General features: G+C 54.4%; 2 protein-coding genes across 5 annotated transcripts; one reads left to right on the top strand and one right to left on the bottom strand.

Moving 5' to 3' along the window:
* Positions 1-14126: 14126 nt before the first annotated feature.
* LOC105700248 (protein D2) lies at positions 14127-15349 on the bottom strand. Its single transcript, XM_012425922.1, has 2 exons — positions 15140-15349; positions 14127-14495 (listed from the first exon to the last, which is right to left on the bottom strand). The coding sequence occupies exons 1-2, from the start codon at positions 15347-15349 to the stop codon at positions 14127-14129; spliced, it is 579 nt and encodes a 192-aa protein (XP_012281345.1).
* Positions 15350-16624: 1275 nt separating this feature from the next.
* On the top strand, positions 16625-20296 carry LOC105700389 (solute carrier family 25 member 44). 4 transcript variants are annotated; one of them, XM_012426194.1, is made up of 6 exons: positions 16625-16970; positions 17395-17459; positions 17523-17705; positions 17803-18107; positions 18203-18389; positions 18522-20296. In XM_012426194.1, exons 2-6 carry the CDS (start codon positions 17429-17431, stop codon positions 18839-18841), a joined length of 1026 nt encoding a protein of 341 aa, XP_012281617.1. In that variant the 5' UTR covers positions 16625-16970; positions 17395-17428; the 3' UTR covers positions 18842-20296. The 4 variants fall into 4 exon arrangements, with proteins under 4 accessions (XP_012281617.1, XP_012281616.1, XP_012281615.1 ...); XM_012426193.1 differs by having other exon boundaries at positions 16625-17050; XM_012426192.1 differs by having other exon boundaries at positions 16625-17068.
* Positions 20297-22311: the final 2015 nt, after the last annotated feature.

Raw genomic sequence — 22311 nt, 5'->3', positions numbered from 1 at the left:
CTTTTCCGGCGGTCGTGCCCCTAGTCCAGGTCGTTGCGCGCCGGAGGGCGGTCGGCGGCGGTCGGCGACCCGTCGGCCGGGCGCATGCCGGCCGGTCGGCGGCGGTCGGCGGCGGTCGGCGGCGGTCGGCGGCGGTCGGCGGCGGTCGCAGCGGTCGGCGGCGGTCGGAGGCGGTCGGCAAGGGTCGGCGGCGGTGGCGGTCGCTTCCGGGCGCGGAGTCCTCGGGCGCGCGCGCTGCACTAGCGCGCCCGGACGCGCTCGCAGTCGACGGACCGAGAGTCGGCGCGTCTCGGCTCGGAGCGGTGCGATCCGCCGGCGTCACGTGTCGTCGACATCACCCCGGGGTTACTCCCGATACTGTGTTGACGGTGGTTACCTATGCGAGGTCTCCTCCTTCTCTCGGGCCTCTCGGTCAACCCATCCGTCTCTCCCGCATGGTCCGCGATCTCCATTCATTCCTTCCCCGCCACCGGCGCTCGCTTCCCCTCCGCGGCGCGCCCCCCTCCGCGCGCCGCCCCCCTCCGCGACACACGGACGACGTTCGCCGGGTGACGTCACCCGGCGTGGGCGCACCCCCGCAGGAGCAAGCCCCTCTCGCTCCCTCTCCGTCTCTTTCTCTCTCTCTCGGATTCCCTCGGAGCGACGGTCCCGTCGACGCGCGGGGCGCACTCCCCCGTCAAGGGGTCCGTCGACGCGGTGCTCGACCTCACCCGGGGGATCGAGAGATCCCCCTCGCCTCCCTTCGTTTCCGGGGTAAAAGCCCCCGTCTCGTCCTCCGGGGTCTCGAAGATGGCGGCGATCCCCGGTGACCGGGCTTCCCTTGCGACACGGCGACGGCCGGCGACGGCCGGCGACCGCCGGCGACCGGACGCTCGCGGATCCTTGCATGACCGAATAAAGATACGAGGTTGCCTCCGCGCTCCTCCGGAGAAAGAAAGAAAACGGAAAGAGCGGAGAGGGAGGGAAACGCAGGGAGGGGCCGGGGAGGCCAACTATAGTAGGGATAGGGGCGATTGACTGAAACGGCGGCGGCGGCACACGCCATATCTGGCCAGACTATCCTACGTGGGCTAAGCCGGGCGCGCGAGCGGCCTCACCTCACCTCACCTTCCGAGCCGAGCAAACACACCTTTTTAGCGGCATTACATTAATCTCGTAATAGCCGGACGCGAGAGGCTCTCTCGCCGATCCGGGATCCAAGATGGCCGCCGCGCCCACCTCGCGAATTCGGGGATGAATACCCGCTCTTATCGAGGTACCCCACGAGATATCGACCAACGATCCCACGGCGCCGAAACCTCCTCCTCGGGGATAGAATGCGCGGTTTCTCGATCGTTATCCCGGGGGATGGACAAAAAGAAGAGGGCGATCATTGTCGCGGAATCCCGGCTTTTTGCGCGGACACAGGTACAAGTGTGGGTACATGAGTACGCGTGCGTCCGTCCGGACGCGTTCGCACGTAGGTACCTCTCGGGAGTCGTCTCCGGGGTGGGGGAGGGGGGCTCGAAATTGGCGGGGTCAGAGGGCAGAGTCCGGCTACTTGAGCGAGTTGACTCCGCCGGTCCCGGGGGTCACGTGCCGCGGCTTCTTGCCGCGTCGTCCCCTCGCCCCGCATCCGGCGTCGCGGGGCGCGTCGCGGCGCGCCGCGACGCCGCGGCCTCTCGCGAGGAACCGGCGAGGTGACCTCATCGGATGTGGCTCTGATTCGCTCAATTCGCTCCAACTTGGCCGCCACTTCGGATCGGCGCGCACGCGCGCGGGCCCGTCTCGGCGGGGAGCGAGGGAGAGGGAGGGAGGCGGCCCGCGGGGGCGCGAGAGAGAGGCCGCGCGCGGCCCGCACGATTGCTATCGTCTTTGCCTCATTATTCCATTACGATGGCGTGTGGCGTGTGCCTACCCCGTGCCCGGAGGTCTCTCTCTCTCTCTCCCGCCGAGCGTGCGTCGCGCTCTCTCGGGCCCGCATCTTCTCTCGGCGCCCGCCTCCCCCTCTCGTCCTTTCTCTCTCCCTCTCCCCTCCGCCGCCGCCACCCCTCTCCCTCCGATTCTCGAAGCCGGGCCTAGACCGTTCCCGCGATGTAGGTAAAGACTCGACTCTTCCTCGATCCTTCCCGCTCGTTCCTTAGAAATCCACTCCGCGGTCCTTCCACCCCTCCCCCGGAAAATTACCCCTCATCGAGATTTCCGTCGTTAACTTTCGCGATCTCCTTTTATCTCCTCTCCCGTTGTCCCGCTCTCCTCTCTGCCTCGCTCTCGTGCGTCGCCGGGGTCGCCCTCTCGCTCTCTCCCGCACGCGCTCGCGCGACGGCCCATCCATCTTCCTCCCTTACGCGCACGCGCGCGCGCGCATGCGCGCCCCCTTCTCTCCTTCCCCTCTTCCCCTGGTCGATCCTTCTCGCGCGGGTCCTCTCCCTCGCGGTGCGGCGCGGGGGCGGTGGAGGCAGACGAGACGCCGTCGGATGAGCGTATAGAGACGGAGAGGAGAGAGAGAGAGTCTCAAACGGTTCGGAACAGGTTTCCGGAGCGTTACCGGGCCGGCGCTGTGCCGCTCGTGGGTGGAGCGCGCGACCGCGGCCCGTCGGCCCGCCGGACCGCTCTCGGGGACCCCGTGTCGAGGGCGACCTTTGCGTTCGCACCGCTCGCTCTGTTCCTTTTGGAGCCGGGTCCCGAGGGATTAGCCGAGCCTCCACTCGGAATCCCGGATTAGGGGCCGAGATCTTCCTATCTACGTTCAGGGGGTGCGGGGTCTCGATCGTTCGGGACACTTTCCTCCGCACTGGATACGTCGAATCGTTTTTTATTATATTTATTATACCGGAATATGGAGGCTTCAAGGAAGGTCCAGGGTCGGAGGAAAGTTTCGTATACGAGCCCCCTCGGATACCCCTGTCGCATCCCCTTAGGGCGGCATGTGTATCGAAACGTCAGAATATTTATAAAACTCTTCCCCAAACTGGGTGCACGGAATTATCCCTAAGGAAGATTAATTTCCGGGTGTAACGCGGGAAGTATTTATGCTGAGAATTTTTCGGGACCGATAGGAGTAGTCCTTGGCGGTGAGCAAAATGAAAGTCCTTAATAACGTTAAGATCTTCCTTTTCACTATTTCTATGACTTTCTTTTTCTGTGGCTCAAGGTTCCAAGGTTAAAAACAAAATGCGACAAAGAAAATCCAACATGGCACGAACGTCTGCGTCACGGGAACATTCAAATAAGCCTGTTAATTTTGTTTGGGCCTAAAACTGTATTCCAGGCTCACCTGGCCTACTTTAAGACGTTGACAGCCGCGTCCTCTATATTCGGGTGACAGCAGTGAAATAACGCCAGCGTGTTAGGGGGAACTCCTATCGGAGGAACCTGGGGGGGTTGGAGTCCCTCCGAGGCGGCCGGCGCGTAAGAGGGACGTAAGGCGAGTTTTTAGCGGACGGCTCGGACGGCGCGCCGCGACAAATTGCGGTCGCGTTCTACTCGCGCGTAACCGGGCTTAACACGCGTCCGAGCACGCCGCGCGACTCGCCTATGCGGTGTGCGCGCGCAGGGTGCGCGCGCACCTCGTAACTGGAGCCAGCGCGTATACGCTCGACCGGCTCGCGTTCGGATCTATCGATGCGGGAGAGATTAGAAACTGGTAGCGACGAGGACTCGGGACGGTGACGCGAACCCGTCGCGAGGTGCCTCCTCGGTCTCGCCTCTAATTATTTCCTGCCGCGGCGAGAGTGTCCCCCCGTCTAAGAACCGCCCACGGAAAAGAAGCGCACGGGAAGAGGGAGATAACGTTATCAGGGAATAGTAAAAGAAACGATAAGGGGAGAAAAAAGAGATACGAGCGGACGACTTCCCCGCGAGGCTCGTTATTTCCTATTTCTGAAGTCTCGCCTCGGAACCCCCCCGACGGGAGGAAACGATTCCCTCCTCCCCTCCTTCAGAAAAGGGCTTTACCGACTTCAGGATTTCTCTCGATTCGAAAGCGGGAAAACTTTCAAGGCGACGGGAAAAACTCGAAACTCCGAGTTCCCTCGTGAAGCCCGACCCCGAGGGAGGGTCCTCGGAGCCGAAAATTCATCACCGCGGTAAGTCGTTTCCCGTTGCCGTCCGATAGCCACCCATGGCGGCGATTAATTTCCCATCCGGGCGGGACAGGTAGCGGTAATAAAAATTCCTAATCCGGCCGATTCGGGAGAGGGGCACTGTCGAAGGTATTCGGAAGATCCCCGTACCCGGGGCGGAGGAGTTAAAAAGCGCAGGGTTAGGCACCGGATTTGCCGATCGATCGCGCCACGCGGTTCTTATTTGCCTCCTGGATGAGTCCGATGCTTCACCCCGTCACCACTTTGCATTTCCTGGATCCCCCCTCGCCCCTTCCACCCTTCCCACCCTTTAGTTCCTCCCCTCTATCTCTTTTACCTTTCCACCCCCTCTATCTCTTTTAACCTCCTCCTCCGACCTCCTCCGCGGAGTCTGCCGACCGAATGAGAGTCACTGGGGGGCCCGCGAGGACTCGCGCTCTCCGCGGAGGAGGCTCGGGCCCGCGGGTCGCCGGGAGGTTAGGATCAAAGCGCGGATAGGCCGAGAGAGAGGGCGCTATCGGGCGCGTGCGAGGGCGAGGGAGAGACCGCGCCCGCCAGGGGTCGGGCACGCGACACGCGCCGAGTCCCACGCGCGTGCGCGCGTGCGCCGGAGGGGCCCGAGGTCGGGCGTGTGTGCGGGGGGGGGGGAGGGGGAGGAGAGCGCGATTGGCGAATCGCAAAAATCCGCCATTAAAATCGCCGACTCCTCCCACCTCTCGGCGGTCGCGGGTCGCGCCGCGACGCGGCGGGAGGGACGCGCCGGGACGGATGACGACGCCAGGCGTCGCGGCTCGGGGACGCTAATTCGACGCACATTACCCCATATTTGGGCTTCCGTGAGCGTACGATCTCGGAGGGCGCGCCGGACGGAGGATCGCCTCGAAACCGCTTCCTCTGCCGAATTCGGCGACTCCGATTACGCGGCCGCTCCTGACCTCCTTGTCATTATGTACTTACGTTTCTACGCGACCGATGGTACATAGAGCGACCAAGAATTAACTCTACTTGTGATTTAACCCCAATTAATGATTCCTTTAATTGGGGAATGATCCCTCTGGTTTAATGGGATTTTCTATCAGCGCGGGTATTCGACGCGGCGCTTGTGTCCCTCTTAGCCGATACTTTGAGTATTGTTTTTTTTTTTTTAATTAACGCGCACTCCCTGGGACTTTGGTCGCCTCCTGGTAATGTCCTCCGGACATCCCGGTAGTCCTTTCCCGTCGAATCCTTTTACCAGATGCGCGAATGGGCCTTCAATCTCGCGCGCGGTTACGCCCGCGATCCGCTGCGCCGGCTCGAGAGGAGGTATAGTGCCGGACATGAATGCTTTTCTATCATATACTGGCGTTAATATATTCCCAGGGATGGCACTCGTGACCCTCGGTGTACCGCCGAGGGGTTAACGTCGCGCGTTACTCCGTTGCGAGTGCCGTTCGATTTAACGACCGGCCCTTTTTCGATGCCTTTTCGAGGCCTTTGCCTCCTCGTGGCGTCTCTAGAGAATTCAAACCACTCTGTGATAACGCATCGACCATTTAGTGATTTATCCGAACGTCGGATATTTAGTAAGGAGCATTATTTCATTAAAAATTAGGATTTCTTTTCTCTCATTGTACTCACCGCGTTTACTCGGGTCATCCAAATTCCCGCAAGGCTCCGCGCACTTTTCATTCGACTCGATCGATCGTTTTGTAATTCAGGTGCAGAGTCGCCTTATCAATCGATGGACATCTCGGGAGTGGCTCGTCACTGATTTCCTGCTGCACGTGCGAGTTTATCGCCACCGGGTCGCCGAAGACAAGGGAGCCGCCGCACTCCACCTGGCCCTCGATTAATTGATATTCCACACCTGGGCCGTCCCTAGAAAAAGGCTTAACGACTTTAGACCTGGGGATGACGTCGTCGAGGACTCGCGACGTCCCCGAGAATCCGCGAAACCGAGCTTACACACTTCCTAGCGATAAGGACCTGCGGGAAAATCCGAGGAAGGACGATCCGCGGTTAATTGGTATTCCGTTCTCGACGCGTCCCGAGAAAAAAGCTTAACGATCCCGAAGACCGATCCGAAGGGACAGCCTCCTGAAGGATCCGCCGGCGGCTTCGTTAACGGGAGGACGAGCAAAAAGTTAACCGCCAGTGGGAATTAAATCATCTCCCCCTCCCTGGGAGGTTCGACAAAACGTCCAGAAATTTAGAAAAAATAAGCTCCCTCTCCTCTTTCGGGATTTCTCGATACATCGATCCGTATACCTCACCGATAAGACGATTATCACCCGACGGGGCGATATCGATTAAGGTGGTTTCCCGTTATCAGGGGAGAGGGTTACCCCCCAAGTGTTGACTCGAATTAAGATTTCGTAAGTGATGTAAGTTGCGTAAGGTCATGTAAGGCAAGTGAGCGAGAGTACATAATGACCCGGCCGATATCGGGATCGGCTATAATGAAAGGGTTAATCAGTTCCCTGGAGAGGGAGGAGGGGCCTCCCCCTCGCCGATAAAGACGCTCGCGCTTTAATTCGATTTCGTTCCCCACGGTTTATCGGGACCCCTGCTTGTCGTTCCCCTCGCGCCGTAATTCTCCTTCGGGAGAGGCCGCGCGATTAAAACCGCGATCCTGGCGAGAGAAAATCGAGGAGGCCGATTTACACGGCGAGTCCTGCCGAGGGATGTAAATCCGCCGTGGAGAATCGCCGATCGACGTCTATCGGTGCTCACGGGATTAAGGTGGGACGAAACTGGCGTAAGAGATCTCATTTACGAAACTTTTCTCCGAGCCGGGTGTACCGAATCGCTTCTAACCTTACGACTCGAACACGGATGCCGTAAGGAAGATCCCGAGATGAATTTCAATTTTTTTGGAAATTTTTTTACAGGCATCTAACATATTTTTAAAAAATCTCGCAGGGGTCAGGACCTTCCCCATCGCCTCCGCATTCACATTGTCAAGTTTGAAACGACTCGGTGCACCCACTCGGAGGAAAGTTTGGGGAAGGACCTCCCCCCTGATGTCACTTTCGCATCCCCTTAACAGGGAGGTCCCCTCCCTCGGGAACCCCTCGAGATTCGGCGCCGCCGAGAGCGGCGGAGGGGATCTCGCGACAGGAGAGGGAAAAAGGGCGAAAAAGGGCGGGCAAAAAAAATTGGACCAGTTCCTGGCGAGCAATCCTGATTTACATGCCGGTTCCAGGTCGCGCGGAGGACGTCCCGTCTCTGGATGGGCAATAAAGAGCCGATCGGGACCGGCAGGTCCCGCGAGCGGTGTCCCGTGCAATATGCAGATTGAAAATATCCCCGAGGACTCGCAGCATCCCGATAGCCATCGGAAGAGATCCGCAAAAGCGGGAGAGAAGAAATCCCTCCGGCCCCGTCCTAAGCCGCGGGCACCGAGAGAAAAAACATCATCGAACCAGAGAAATATTTCGATAATTCAAAGAATAATTATCTTACTCTAAGTTACTCGAGGAAATTCAATGCAACGTATATCCGCTCTTAAACTCTAAGCGTTTCGAGGATTTACAACGACTTCCCGCGACATGCATCCGATTTCCGGGTGATAATTCGATAATTAAAATCCAGGATTTCCCCGTCGACGATTTTAATCCAAAACGTCTAAAAAAAAAAAAAATAAATAAATAAAAAATCCATCGATCACCCTAAAGCGAATCACGAGGAGAGGCGTCCAGGAGGATCGATCGAGAGTCGGTCCCCCGGGGAAATCGATCGCGATCGGTTTTCCGGGCCGAGGTGGCCGGCACGGGACCGGATGTGACGCAACTAATGAGCGGCACGGGTGAAGGGATTACGACGTTGGATTTTCGACTTTCGAGGGACGCGCGCGAGCGCGCGTGCGCGCTGGAGGAGAGAAGAGGCCCACCGGAGAGAGAGGGAGCGAGAAGGACGAAAGACGCGGTCCGGCGCGTGGGATGCTGGTCGTGGTTAGGCTCGTGCCTACTCCCTCTCCCTCCCCCTCCCTCTACCGGTCGGGCCCCCGCCTCCCTCCTCTCCCTCTTTCCTCTGACTTTGAATACCGGTCGGACACGTCGAGGGTGTATTCGTGGATACAAGCTCTTCTCCGAGTACGTTTATATGTGCACTCGCGTCCTGGTATGTACATTATTATATATGCACTTATATACGTAGATACTCGCGCCAGCCGGCACTTACACGCGCTAATTCGCGCGTCCGTGCGTCGGGCACCTCTCCCCCGCGGGTGCCCCTCGACATACCTACGTACCCCGGTGTGTAATGTATGTACGCCGCCGCGGTCTATGTAGATAGATTCGGATGCCGCGTGGACCAGTCCCGGCCCGAGAGAGCGCTAACGTTATACGGGCGGACAATGCGAGAGGCCTGCCACACCTCTTTTCTTCCTTCTTTCCATCTCGACGTGCCCGCCGAGGGGGGCCGGGGGCCGGGGAACGCACGCCGGCTCTCTCGACGCACCCTTGCCCGCTATCGAGCCGAGCCCGGAGACAAGGGGGATCCTTTGGGATGCTGCGCCGTGTCGGACTCCTTTTGCGAGCTTTTCCCTTGGTTTCCTTCCTTTCGACTTTTTACCCCGTCGGATTGACCGATGCCCTCGGAGGGGAGATCGAGAAGTGATATCGGAGGTTATGCATTTTTTTTTTATCGTTTCATGACTGATAATGGTATTTTTTCGGGGCCACGTGGTAACCTCGAGGGTGGGAGTGATGAGTAACTCGGCGACGGACTTTTGGTTCGGTTGGTTTTCGGGATTTTTCTCCATTTTGCAAAGTGGCTTGGAGGTGGTAGAGGAACCCCGAGGAGCACCCTGGAGACGGTGATTTTTGGAAATGCCGAGATAGATCGTCGACCCTCGGCGTGTCGCGACGCCGAGCGCGAGCCGCGACGGCGCTCGCGCCTCTCGCCGAGCCGTGGCCAAACATAGTCACGAGCGGCAATAATCAATTTATGAATGAACCGACGTCGCGGTGAAAGTCTCGCCGGAGACGCGGGTGTCGCAAGTTCCTCCGATAGTAATCTACGAGGCGGATTATGGTAGTCGGGATGATAACCTTGGAGCCTCTGGGCCCGAAGAGGCGCGTATCCTCCGCGTACGTTTCGAGGCCCGCAAGGGCCATTCACGGCTCGACGCTCGTATGACGAGCTAGAACGACTCTAGGAGATAAGGGGAAAAAATTGGGGAGAGGGATAAATGAAAAAAAGAGAAAAAAAAATGAGGAGCGAAAAGGAAAACCAACGAAACGGCGCATAGGCTCCCAGAGTATCCCCCGATAAGAGGGCCGCAACGTACGGAATTTAAAATCGGCACGCATTTTAATCGGACACGCCTCAATTAATGCAAATCCGGCGAAATAAAACGGCGCGACAAGTAACACGGATGCAGAAATGCTAAGTGGGGCCGCGAGGGTAACGCGGCGCCCGGAGTGGACCGCGGAACTCCGCGAGAACCCGATTTCTCGGGCTAACCGATCGCGCCGGGCGAAAATGCTTAGGATGAAAGTTGTTCGTCGCGTATACGGCTAGGACTTTTGTGGGAAACGTTTTTCCGCGACACGGCGGGATCGGGAGTTATTTCGGTACGAAGTCCAAGGAGACGCGGAGGGGCAGGACCCATCGTCCCTGTGCCATCCTGGCGATCGGAGGAAGAGAGAACCGCCGGCACGCATAGAGCGCGTTTCGTGGAATGCATCTCTCTCCCTCCTCCTCTCCTCTCGGGATGAATTTAAGACTCGACCTCTCAATTATTACATCAATTAATCGTGCCGAGTCGTGTCATCCGGCGGACGCGCGGCCGCGCGCGGGAAATCCGCGAGGCGCGGATTTATGAAAGCGCGCCGTCTCGCGTCGGCATAATTTCGCGGGGGGGAAATAATTCATAGGTGCGTCTTGGCTCGATTCGTGACCCGGGCCATCGGAGGATCTCCCACGGCGAGGGCGAAGCCTCGCCGAAAGGACCACCAAAGGAAGAGGCATCTCTCTCCCCCTCGCCTAGCCGCTCGAACACGCCCAGCCCGTCGCGGCAGATCCCGCGGGAAGATTTATTAATTGCACCGGTCCTAATTTCCCCGATTCCCGGGAACACCCGAAATGGGCATATCGATAAATCTCGGGGGAAAAATCAAAGGGGCGAATAAATCGATTCGCTCAAAATTCAAATCAACATGGCGGCGTATTCGAGTGGATCATTTCTCCCCAGCTTTCCTCGTTTCGGGTTTTCTCCTTATTCCGGGACGATCTCGGTCTTCCCGAGGCTCGGGAGGGAAAGCACGGGGACGTTTGGAGAACGGGCCGATCGTTGCCCCGTAGGATCGGCCGGGCTCCCGGGACAAACACAGGGGCACTCGAAGCCAGTGCCAATAGACACGGCACAATGTACACTCCGTTCGTGTGGAGCCGAGCGCCTAAAAAAGCAACGAGTAGCGAGTGTCGTGTGCTAACGTTTGTCGCCTCGTTGCTCCTCTGGTATCGCCGTCGGTCGGGTGTCTCTCTCGCACCCGCGGCGGCGCCGCCTCGCTCGACGGACCTCTCTCTCTCTCGGCGCGCTCCCAGCCCGGGACAACTTCCTCCAACACCAACGCCGCGGAGAACCGGAAATTTCGAGTCCAATTCAGAGACTATAACCTATCGAATCTCCCGAAGATATTAATCCCCGAATAACCTGGACGCCTCCCTCAAACTTCACGGGATTATCTTGAAATTTCACATCGGATTTCAAATCGAAACCTCTAACATACGCCGGTACATCGTTCGGGGGCGCAACGAAAAGTGAAACGCGAGGAGGAAAAAACAATGAGAAGGTGTTCCCTCCTCCGAGTCGGGAAACCCTCGGGACGTGGGAGGCGCTTTCGGAGGCTCGGTATTTTTTTCGGGAAGCGGGAGTTTCCACCGGGGAGCCGGGCGAGCGGGTTCTGGGCGAGGCCCAGAAAGGCGCGGAGGACGCAAAAGGAGGCGAAAAAGCGAGAAAAAGTGGCAAAAAGGAGGTGTCCCCCGGCAGGGTACGCGCTCTCGCGTGTCCCGGATCATGGATGCAAATATGGCATAGTACCCCGGCCGGCCGGCACTCGCGCGCCAGGATATACCGGCCTACCTAGACGGTAATATGGGTAGGTAACTCAGCCGAGGTGGGTTGGGCCGCACCCTGTTCCTCGAGCATCCACCGCGCAGGCGCGTGTGCGCGCGTACGGACGGCCGCACACGCGCACGCGGGGCCGCTCTCGCGCGATCGAGGGACCGAGACGCGAGGTGAACGCCCCCCCGCAATATCTTAAATCCACGGACGAGAGTGCAGGAGCCGGTCGAGCGTGTGCGCCGGTGCACGCGACGCACACACGCGTGGGCCACGAGCGCGAGCGCGCACCCGCGGGACCGGCCGGGCCGTCCTACCTTCTGCGCCTGCCGTTCGCCTCGGCCCGGGTTTCCCGTGGGAACAATACCCCGAGGGATGCATAATGACCACGCCGGCGCCCGTGGGAGACCTCTTCCACCCTCGCGCGCATCCCCCAAGCCGACTGGCGGGGACTCTTCGCGGAGAACGGCCGCCATTTTGGTACCGCCACCGGATCGGATATGCACGGTCGAGGGGATGTGCGCGATGACGCCATCGGTCGATACGGCACAGACGATCGAGAGTTCTGACGTAACGAGACGAGAGATATATCGCCTCGGTATCGGTTAACAGGGACGATCGCGTATTTCGCTCGGTTCTCCAAGATGGCGTCGGGCGACCAAAGGGACGCCCGAGGGGAATCCTCGGGCGGATAGCCACCCTCGATAAACTTCCCAATCTACTTTCAACGAAAAAGTTGAAAAGAAAGGGTCCTCTCGCGAAAGGATTCTTCTTCCCCCGAGGGGGGATGCTTCATCCCCCGGGACGATCCCGAGGAGATGCGAGATCGCGGAAATGAACACCCTTAAGGTGGACCTCGCCGTTATTTTTATCAACCAGCGGATCGGATCGATAGCTCGCTGATTGCTCCGTCGAAACCGTAATCTCCCGCTTTCTTTCCGACGGGACGTCCGATGCGTTCCTGCCCTTCCTTTGCGTTTCAAAGAGTTCATCTTAACGGGTAAACTTTCGGTACGATAGTATTAATTCCTCAAAGTTTAGATTAATTTTCCTCCTATCTTTGTCCGGAAGGAATACGGGGAAAACTTTATAGAAATAACGTGAGAAAATTTTGAATGTTTAAACGATACTATCTTATAGGTCGACCCTAGATTTACCCTCTCTTCCCGGTCACGAGCTTTGGAGGGCCCTTTTGGAGTCGAGACCCCCTCGAACCCCTCAGCTGAGGACCCAAAGGTAGCATCATATTCATTTCTATTTTTACTCTTATCAGCCATCGATATCCGACCTCGGGGATCGTTACCGCGCCTCGCCTCGGCACTTGACTCGGCGATCGAACGACATTTTCACAACTCCGGGTTGTCCTTGCCTCGGCTGCGAAGTGGCCGACGAGTGCGTGGGCGACCGGAAACTATCCCTCCCACATGGGCGAGCGAGCCCTACCTCGGGAAAGACGCGAGACGCGGGATGACCGGCGCAGCATCCCCTCTTCTTGGTCCAGGACCCCCCGGGCAGGTTCCCGGGGCCAGGACCCCTTCCCGGTAGCGGTTTCCGCAAATCCGCCCAAGCGGCGTCGCGGCTATTAGGAGCAAGAAATCCCTAATTATTGGGCATTGCTCGCGACCCGCGATAAAGGTGCTCTCTATCCCCGGCGATGACGTCAATCCTCGGCAACGAGCTCGTTCCGCGACACGTTCAGGGAAACTTCGTTTCCCGGGATCGAGGTACAAGGTATCCGGATGAATTCTACAGATATTAAAAAAAAAAAAATGGTCCCACTGATGTTATCAGATGCGCCCGATTAAGAGATCTCCAGATATCGCTAACAAGAGCTCGATTAACGTACCCAAAGGATTCCGATTACGAAAGCTGATTACAGAATACATCTAGTAGCCAGAGTGGCGTTTGCCCGAAAAGGCTTAATTAGCGTAATCAGATGACATTTTACTGGAAATATCTGGTAACTTTAACCGGGAATTAAGTGAGGGGACGTTTAACGATCCAATCCAGGTAAACTGACTGAATTTCTGGCTCTTTTAGCTGGACTTTTTTTTTCTAGCGTAGGACTTGCGTGGGCGGGGCTATATTTCCAAGTTTTTCGGGGTCTTTTTACGTGCCGGAACCGTAGGACGGGGGACTCCTCCCGGGAGTCCCGTTCTTCCGGGCGACCTCCGGCCCCGAAGAGGTCCGGTCCGAACTCGAAGAGCAAAAGCCTCGACGAGGCTGGAAGGGCGAAAGCAGGCTCTCTCGCTCGTATATAGAAAGGTGATGACCTCGATCCTACGCGGCGCGCGCCGTTCTCGCCTGCCCGTTCTGACCGAATGCCCGACGACTGCCTGCCCACGCTGCCCTTCTGTCAATTATATTTACTATTTCATTCATACGCCGGTCCAGCGCGGCCATTCATGAGCGCGACCCGGGAGAGAGGCACGCCGTTCGAGGAAAGTCGCCGCAGAAAAAAGGTCGAGAGGAAAGAAAATAAGGGAAGGGTCCCGAGCCCTTACAGCATCTTCGAGAGTCCGGCGATGCCCAATCGCGCCACCGATTACGATAAAGGACGATCGACTCGGAACCGATGGATGGATATCGATGTAAGTCGAGGAGGCCCATGAAAGCATATGGCCGTTGTGTACATATGTATGAATCGCTCTTAACCCGTGTTCCTATACGAGGTGGATTTCACGCAGGGGGTGAAACTTGCCGGGAATCTCCGACCACCTGTAAGAGTCGCTCCGGGCTTGGAGCCTACGCAGAGCTTCCCCTAGAGGGAGGGAAGGATTCCTGGCAAACTCCATTGATCCGTCCCCAGGGTGATTCCCTCGAACCTCGGATCCACTTTGGGATCGCGGGCTACCTCGCGGTCGAGGAGAAAAAAAACGCCTTTTAATTTAGTGTCCTTGTTTCGAGACATAGACATGGTTCTCCAAGCGGAGAAGAGTTCTCCCGTCCTCTTCAGGGTTGGAAACGGCTCTCCAGGTGAATAAATGTTTCGTTGCGGAGATACGCGCGGATCAGGCCTTGGTCCTGAACTGAGTCCCACCGACGGGTCCGCAGAGTCTGGTCTGCTGTTCGGCGAGGTACGTCGCGAGACTCCAGTTGGCGCGCTTCTCGTCAGGGATCTCCTTCAGGGTAACGTTCGGCTGCGGCTGCTCGTACAGGAGGAACATGTAGCGATGGGTCCCCGTGGTCGGGGGTGGGTCCGGTCCGTTGTAGCAGAGCGCCGTCGTGCCGTTTCCCAGGGTGCCGTCCTTCACCTCCTCGCCCGCCAGGTTGCCCAGAACGAGGTGATTGTAGAAGTTCCCTCGAGGGTAGCCCGGCACGTCGGGGTCCAGCACGAAGAGGGCGTACGTCTTGGCGCACTTGGCCCGTGCCATCCTGACCTGAGGACAAAACGGATTCACTCTCTCGGCCGGTAGAAAGCTGCGCGGCCGTAAACTCGCTCCTACTCTCCTCTCGCCGGTGCGCAATTAATTGTTTCCGGCTCCGCGAGCTACGTTCCCCGACCACGAAACGGAGAAATTCGTCGCGCCGAATCGACTACATGGACGATGAGTTTCCGGTACCTTAGTTGAAAATAAAGGAAAAAAGGAAAAAATCGAACCTTTCTTCTACCACGGGACACCTTCCCAGCTTGACTTTCCATGATAACTGGAAAGGTGTGCGTAAATGAGACGTCGCCGACCTATGGAACGCCCTAGGAGTCGGACGTAAACGGCGACTTTCAAAATGACAATAATTTGTCGATTAATTGACAATAAATTCGGCGGTATTAAATGTTTCCTACGTCGCGCAAGAACTCGTTCGCCCGAGTTCCGGTGGAAAGCCGAGCGGCGAGTGTAAATAAGACGTCGCCGACTTTTACTCCTACGGTCGTAATCGGCGAGCGGCCATGCTTGTTCTTTTTCCCCCCCGACTCGGTTACGTTTGCGCGTTAATCTCTCCGCGTCGCCCCGAAATCGATCTTTCGACATACGCGGAGAGATCGAGGATACTCAGCCCCGAGGAGTCTCTCGCTCGCCGTTACCTGGGGCATCCTCTTGAACTCGTTCTTGTTCTGCATGGAGTTGCAGTTCTCGTCCTTGATGACGACGCCGGAAGCCGTGGTCACCTCCAAGCCTCCGAATTTACATGCGCAGGTAACGTTCTTAGGGTCCAGCTGGGGACAGTCCTGACCCTCCGAGGGGCATCCTTGGGTCAGGGTCAGCACGATCGCTAGGACCTCCACCGGAAGCATCACCGAGTTGCCTCTTCGACTTCCCGACGGGCAATTCCGAGTCAGCTGGGGGGAAAAAAAATAAATGACTCTCGCTTTCTCGTTAAGGTGATATGAAAGTGTGATATGTACATAGCAAAGAAGTCAACATATTTATAAAACTCTTCTCCAAACTGGGTGCACAGAATTATCTGACACTTTAACACGTGATCATGGAGACCCTAAGGTAGAACGCGTTACTCGTGAAATTTCTTTTTTCGAAAAAAATTGTCTACTTATCTTGAATTCCGTAAAGCGATTTGATATTGGGTTTGACATCAAGCGCCGCCATCGCTATACTTATGCACTATACTTAAGTTACTCTATTTTTAATTCTTCTTTAAATATCCTTGATCGCACTTTATATACGGTAACAGCGGTGCTAGTGGTGAAAAATTACGAATGTGGATTTTCTTTTTTTCTTATCTTTCAACAGGATATGTTGTGCTCGAACGATTAATTTTCAATTCGCTTCAGCGGTGGGACGTAGCAATCTTGTACCGATATTAAACATGTAATTCAGGCCTATGATTAGCTCTTACCGTTTTGCATCCCTTATTTTAAGCATGGATTCTTTCGTTTTCCTTAATGTTTTTGTGCGAATCCATGCTTCGATAACGGGAAACTTGGCGTTGTTTACTGGGTCGCCTTCTTCCTAGAGTGCAACGGTTTACAGGGAGCTGCGCGAGATTAATGGAGTCGTCGCATTTACATGTTTAGTGCCGTCACGTGGGGTCGGGCTTTCGACTTAAATTCTGATAAATCTAGGCACCTGAGCCTGCAATCTTCTTGCTACCGTATAGTAAATCGAGCGTAGCTGGACGTTGCGTTATTAAATTTCTGCCATAACGCGAGTCGGCGGCGCCTGTGGACGCGCTGCCCGCCATCTTGCGAAGAATTACGATGGCCGAGATGGCGTCGCCATCTGACCGCGCACTTAACCAACTAATTTCGTATTAATTAACGCGGGAAGGAGGTTTAAGTACTTCCCAACAGGTTCCCGATTAATTTGTAGAAATGGATTCAGTGTTGTCCTTTTGGTCGAATATTACAGTGCATATGCAACATTCTCAATGTTTTCTGAAAATAGCGCCTCACCTGTCGGTAATAATGGCGACGCTCGGAGAAACCTCCTTTCAATTTTCTTCGCTGTACTCGATCCTATTTCATTTTAGATCAGATAATTGGCGTGTAATCACTGCGTCGCAGTTCTTTTGCAATAAGAAAAATGATTGGATAAGAACGAGTGGAGGTTTTCTAAGGTAATGTGAATTGTGGAAACATTTGGGGAGTTCGTAGCTAGCCGCCTTGGTGGCGCCATCTCGCAGGGCAAAGTCTGCACTGTGCCGTACCGAATCTCCTTTGCTTCGCGACAGATGATGTCGTAATGGAGGCTTAGGAGCAAGTTAAAACAGCACACGCGTAGTATTGTAAATAATCGTCTAACTGATAACGTTCGACGGTCGCCGCTGCCTCGTGTTTCTGGCGATTTAAGCCCATCTCTGAGTTTTCAAGACAATCTGCCGGTTAGATTTATGCTCGGGGTGCGGCTACCTCGTGGACGTCGGCGAGCAACCCAGGGTCTATACCGGGTATAAATATGGTATGAATTCGAGTTCTCGAAACCTGAAGGTTCAAAGAGCGCCTCTTGTGCCGCCGGAAAAATTTCACCATTTTTCCATAGTGGGTAGTTACATCATCGTGAGTATCATAGGCGTCATGTCGTGTGTCTTTAGCGTTGCTCTTTTAACTCTTCGGGTGATCGTCGAATACCATTGACCTTGAGGAATTAATCGCCCAGTTTTTATTAGATACGGTGCATTCGATGCGCCTGTAAGTCGACCTTGCTTCACATATGATTATTTGTTTATTCGGGATGCGTTTCACGTGCTAAAATTAATTTTATGCTCATGAACTTGAATCGCATAGGTGCTATTAATATGCTGTCGTCGAAGTAAACAAGCACTTTGCCAATGAACGATCGTACGCATTAGCGAGATGCTTTCACTTACGAAATTGTATTGCAGGACTATCGTGGGTAGTAATGCCCAGGAAGCACCGATGAGATGTGCAGGAGCAGGCTGCACGACAGGTTTCTCAAAGTCCAGGGTGGGGTAGTCTCTTTGCCGGCAAACGTGACTTTTGCATTCCCTAGGCCCGAAGATGTCTGCGGTAGAGGCACCACAGTTCATTCAAACCATCGAGTGGGATATGATGGACAAGTCCAAGTTTATTCCACTGAGCATGCTCTCCTCGTTCGCCGTTCGATGCTGCCTCTATCCATTGACAGTGATCAAAACTCGACTTCAAATTCAGAGAAAGAATCATGCATATTCGGGTACGTAGATACTTGTAACTTTAAAATGTCAGGGCTTTTTAGCTAATGCAGTGATTCAGCTTCTGTTTCATTCCTAAAAACTTGTCATTTCACGCAGGTATGATGGATGCGTACAAGAAAATCCTTTTAGTAGAAGGAGTTCCAGGACTTTATCGAGGCTTTTGGATAAGCTCGGTACAAATCGTGTCCGGAGTCTCCTACGTGTCGACGTACGAAGGAGTGCGATGCTTCCTCACTCGAGATCCCTTAACCGAGCACCTGGACCCACGAGTGAAAGCATTGATAGGAGGTGGTGCAGCGAGCTTAGTAGGACAAACCGTAGTCGTGCCCTTCGACGTCCTTAGTCAACATTTAATGGTCCTCGGAGTGCACACCAAGCATGGAAAGCTCGCCGTAGACAAGGTGAGGTCCGGCATACCTTCGTGGTTTACTTGTAAATGGATGCTCGGCATGTATTCATGAATTTCAAATGCCTCTTTGACACGCTTCTTTATCAGATGGGAATGAACCCGCTGGGCTTGACTCTAGAACCTGGCAAGTCGAAGGCCCACATATCTGCGGAAATAGTCAAATCCATCTATCGCAGAGATGGTCTGCGAGGATTCTATCGTGGCTACTTTGCATCTATTTGCGCCTACGTCCCCAATAGTGCACTTTGGTGGAGCTTCTACACTGCCTATCAAGGTATCTTTCACGTCCTTTTCTCCATTTACCGTAGCATTGTTCAGTACCAGTTGCGTCTTTTTAGGTTAGCTCATTAATTTTGTTATTCTGTTCCTTGAAAACAATTAATCCCGACGTATGTTTCGATGGTAGATGAGCTGCTGAAGATACTTCCACCTTGGGTGTCGCATCTACTGATCCAAGCTGTTGCTGGGACTCTGGGAGGCTTCACGACGACGATTTTAACGAATCCTCTCGATATCGTTCGTGCCAGACTGCAGGTGCAGCGACTCGACGGCATGTGTAGCGCCTTCAGAGTCCTCTGGTTAGAAGAGGGTCTTCGCATATTCACCAAAGGTCTTTCCGCGCGACTCATGCAATCCATCTTCTTCAGCTTCTCGATAATCCTAGGCTACGAGACCATTAAGCGAATCAGTATAAACGAGGAGCATAAGAGATACGTCAGATGGTGAGTGAATCCGCTTCACCGTCTCTCCTATTAAGCCGCTAGGCTGTGAAAGAAACATACAAAAGAGCACGAAAGACGAGGCGTATACTTTAACGGGTCAACCGAAACTGTTTAGAAAACTGTAAAAGTGTTCATTTTAACGCAAGTCGTTTCTTTCCGAACCGATTCGGTATCCTGGTTCGGAGGGAATGCGTTTATTATCCGAAAATCTCTTAAATTCAATGGAAATAGGGTGTCTCTCCTCGGAGCCGAAGAGAAATCCTGAAATAATTCTTCTCGGCTTCTGTACATACGCGACACATGCCCAGGTCGAATCGATCGTCCCGTACTTCCAGTACACTCGGCGATGGTTCGATTTTTCTAAGATTTTAATAGGCCGATTCTAGTCGATAGTGATTTAGGTCTATTGAACGACAGCGGTAAGGAACAGCAGGACCGTGGAAAAGAAATAAAGATAAGAAAACTATGTAAGGGTTCCTTTTTGCATCGCTAAGCAATATTTCCTACGTGACGTTTAAACAATTTCTGCTCTCCCTTGGCGGACGTTCGCATGTATTGCCACCGTGGGTGGTATGACACTTTTTACCGAGCGATCGAACTGCTTCCTGGTACTCCGTTTAGTACCTTAAGGTGTCACGAAAGTGGTTCGGAGAAAAGTTTCAAGGAACCTCTTCGACGCCACTTTCGTGTCACCTTAAGATTAGTCGCGTCGCGCTAGTCGATCGTTTTCATTTAGGCTCATTAATGCATACAGCAAACATACGTTTACCGGAGCACCAAAGAGGACCTCATCTAAGTGTGTAATGAACCGAAGAAAAAATGAATATTAAGCAGATACGCGTACATAATATGCATCCTTGGGGCCGGCCCCGGACTTTAGCTAGAGTTATTTAAGTATTCCGTCACCTAAGATAACAACGCGGTCGCATTTGCAAGGAGCAACATTACCGTAACGCCAATCGCTGTGACTGGTGCAATAATAAAAAAAAGAGAGGGCGGGAAAATGGCCGCGCACGTGCCGCCAGTTACAAAGTGCCGCAATCGACGACCGTGCGATTTTTTTTCCCTCCCTCTTACTTTCTCTCTCTTCTTTTTTTTTTTTTACCGCGTGCCGCACCTCGTTCATACGCGTCAGTCACGCGTGATCCAATTGCGGGTGCATTCGATGGATGAGCGAAAGAGAAAAAGAGCGAGGGGAAAAAAAAAAAGGAAAATTGCGATGCATGCGCCCGCAGCCGACAAAGTCTCGTGACAAAGGGCGCCTTCTCACGCGAGGGAATGATTACGCATGTACCTCGACTGCACTTAATTTTAAACCGCGTAACACGTTTCTGTACAATTCTCGCTACGAAAGTCAGGAGAAACCCCGTTTCGTTCGTTTCACTACTTTTGACGAGTTCAATAAAGAGTGAGAAGAAAAAAACAAAAAAAAAAATGGAAGAGGCTTGTGGAATCGAAACGTGGTCAGGTCGATTAATGGGATCCGATTTTCTGCCATGTCGAGGAGGGCAAATCGACTTTTAGTCGTTTCGCACGATAAGCGAAATCGGATTTCGCTGGAGCCAATCGGCGTTACTCCTGCTCGCGTCGGAATCGAGAGATAATTGTTTTCAATTATTTCCCCTGGGAGCCTCTCGACAAATAAACCGAGGCACGGGATTTTTCTCTGTAATCGGGCCGATCGATGCCCCTCGAAAAGTATTCCAGCCGAGACTAATTCACAGTCGATGCACTTGGCGCGGACACGCTTCGCGTTCCGGCTCGTTCCACGCGATTGTAACGCGAGTGATATCGGTGCCAAAGCGATTGATATCACCGAGAATCCCGGAGAGGGTATCCAGACGGATTGGCGTGACGCTAAAAAGCCGTAATACCGACTTGTAATCCCCTTGTATTGCCCCTCCACCTTGTAATCTGGGGCGGATTCGGGTAATCTCGGTGCGGTAATAAATTCCGAGCCTGCAATCGATTGAGGTACTGCAGGTGGATTAGTGTTCCCAGGTGTAATTCGGGCTCGACTTACCTGCTTAGACCTCGTATACCGTTGAAAAATGTTCAGGTATTTCGAACACGGAAGACAATTGTACCTCGCGTCCGTCATATGTATTTGGTGCGGGGCTCTACCGACTCCCTTAAGGGCGTGAACCATTTTTTTTTTCTCTCGTTTTGTTCTTTCACCTGGAATAGATTCAGGGGATTTTTCAATGGTGATTAAGGTTTCTTTCCGGAGATATTTATTATAAAGGACAGCACATACCGGGAGACACATTGTCCGTAACGAGAGTTCGGATCTCGTCGTGTCTTCGCCGTTGATTTCGGATTTTTTTTCATAATTCCCTTTTTTTTTTCTCGCCTATTTACAGCCGAGGGAGGAGAACCGAGCTCCTCCCTCGAAGAGCGTAGCTCTCGATCGATTTTTTTTTACAGGGCCTTCAAGTGTCCCCGAGCCTTTTCTCGTAATAAACTCCGTCACCTGCCGCGGACGTTGGATCGAATCCACCCCCGATCGCTATCGATCGATCAGGGGGAGATTAATTGAGTCGGAATCGCCGGATTCCGTCGAGGGGTGTCGACGGGCTATGATTACGATTACAGCGCGCTAAATCGACGGATTACAGGTCACGATAAAAAGTCTACAGCACGTCGGGTGTCCTTATGCACTCCTATTTATCTCGCTCCCTCTTTGTGTTTCCGCGATTCTCCATCTCTCCATCGCTTCCTCCTCCCGAATTTCCACCTCGAATTAATCGGATCAATTATTCTGCTCCTGATTTTCGAATTTCTCCCCTCGCTTTGATTACCTATAAAGCAAAATTCTATCCGAGAACACGATCGCAGGGTTAGGAATAAAATAAAGAAATTAATACCGCGGATACCTAGGAGAAGTTGGACTAGGAGGTTTTTAGGAAGAAATCCACGCGAGATTACGGGGATAATTTAAAATAAGGAATGCCCATTCGCCGGGAAACGAAACGTCAACGGACTCGTCCCTTTCTTTACCCCTGCGAAAAGCCCTTTGGAAATTTCCACGAGCACAGGGGGCCATCGCGACGCCCCGGAAAGGCCCGAGGTTCTTTGCTCGGCTTTTTCAATATTTCATAACGCCATCAGGACGGGCTTCGCGTCATGAAAGAGGTGCCGACTATTTAAATGCACGCGAAACGCGGCTCGCATTAAGGATATATACACGCGCACGGCCTGCGTGCGCTCGTTATCATTCTACCTCTCGGTTCGTCTCTCTCTCGCCAGGCCTTTCCGCTATGGCTCCCTCTCTCTCCGCCGCGAGTCCCGGACGCGCTCGTCAACCCGGAGGACGCGTCACCGGGAAAGAAACGGAGAAAAAGGAGGAAAAATGCCCCGCGCGCGTCCTGGGACTCGGAAACGGCGTCATTTCCCGGGGATCTCGTCGAGAGCAGCTTCCGGCACTCGTTGTTCATAAACGACCCACCAAACGATCCGTTTTACGGCTCTTCT

Source organism: Orussus abietinus, unplaced genomic scaffold, assembly GCF_000612105.2.
Source record: "Orussus abietinus isolate OABI.00-Male unplaced genomic scaffold, Oabi_2.0 scaffold18, whole genome shotgun sequence".
Taxonomy (NCBI): domain Eukaryota; kingdom Metazoa; phylum Arthropoda; class Insecta; order Hymenoptera; family Orussidae; genus Orussus; species Orussus abietinus.
Note: the sequence above shows the minus strand (reverse complement) of the source record. Positions and strands in the feature narration are given on the sequence as shown.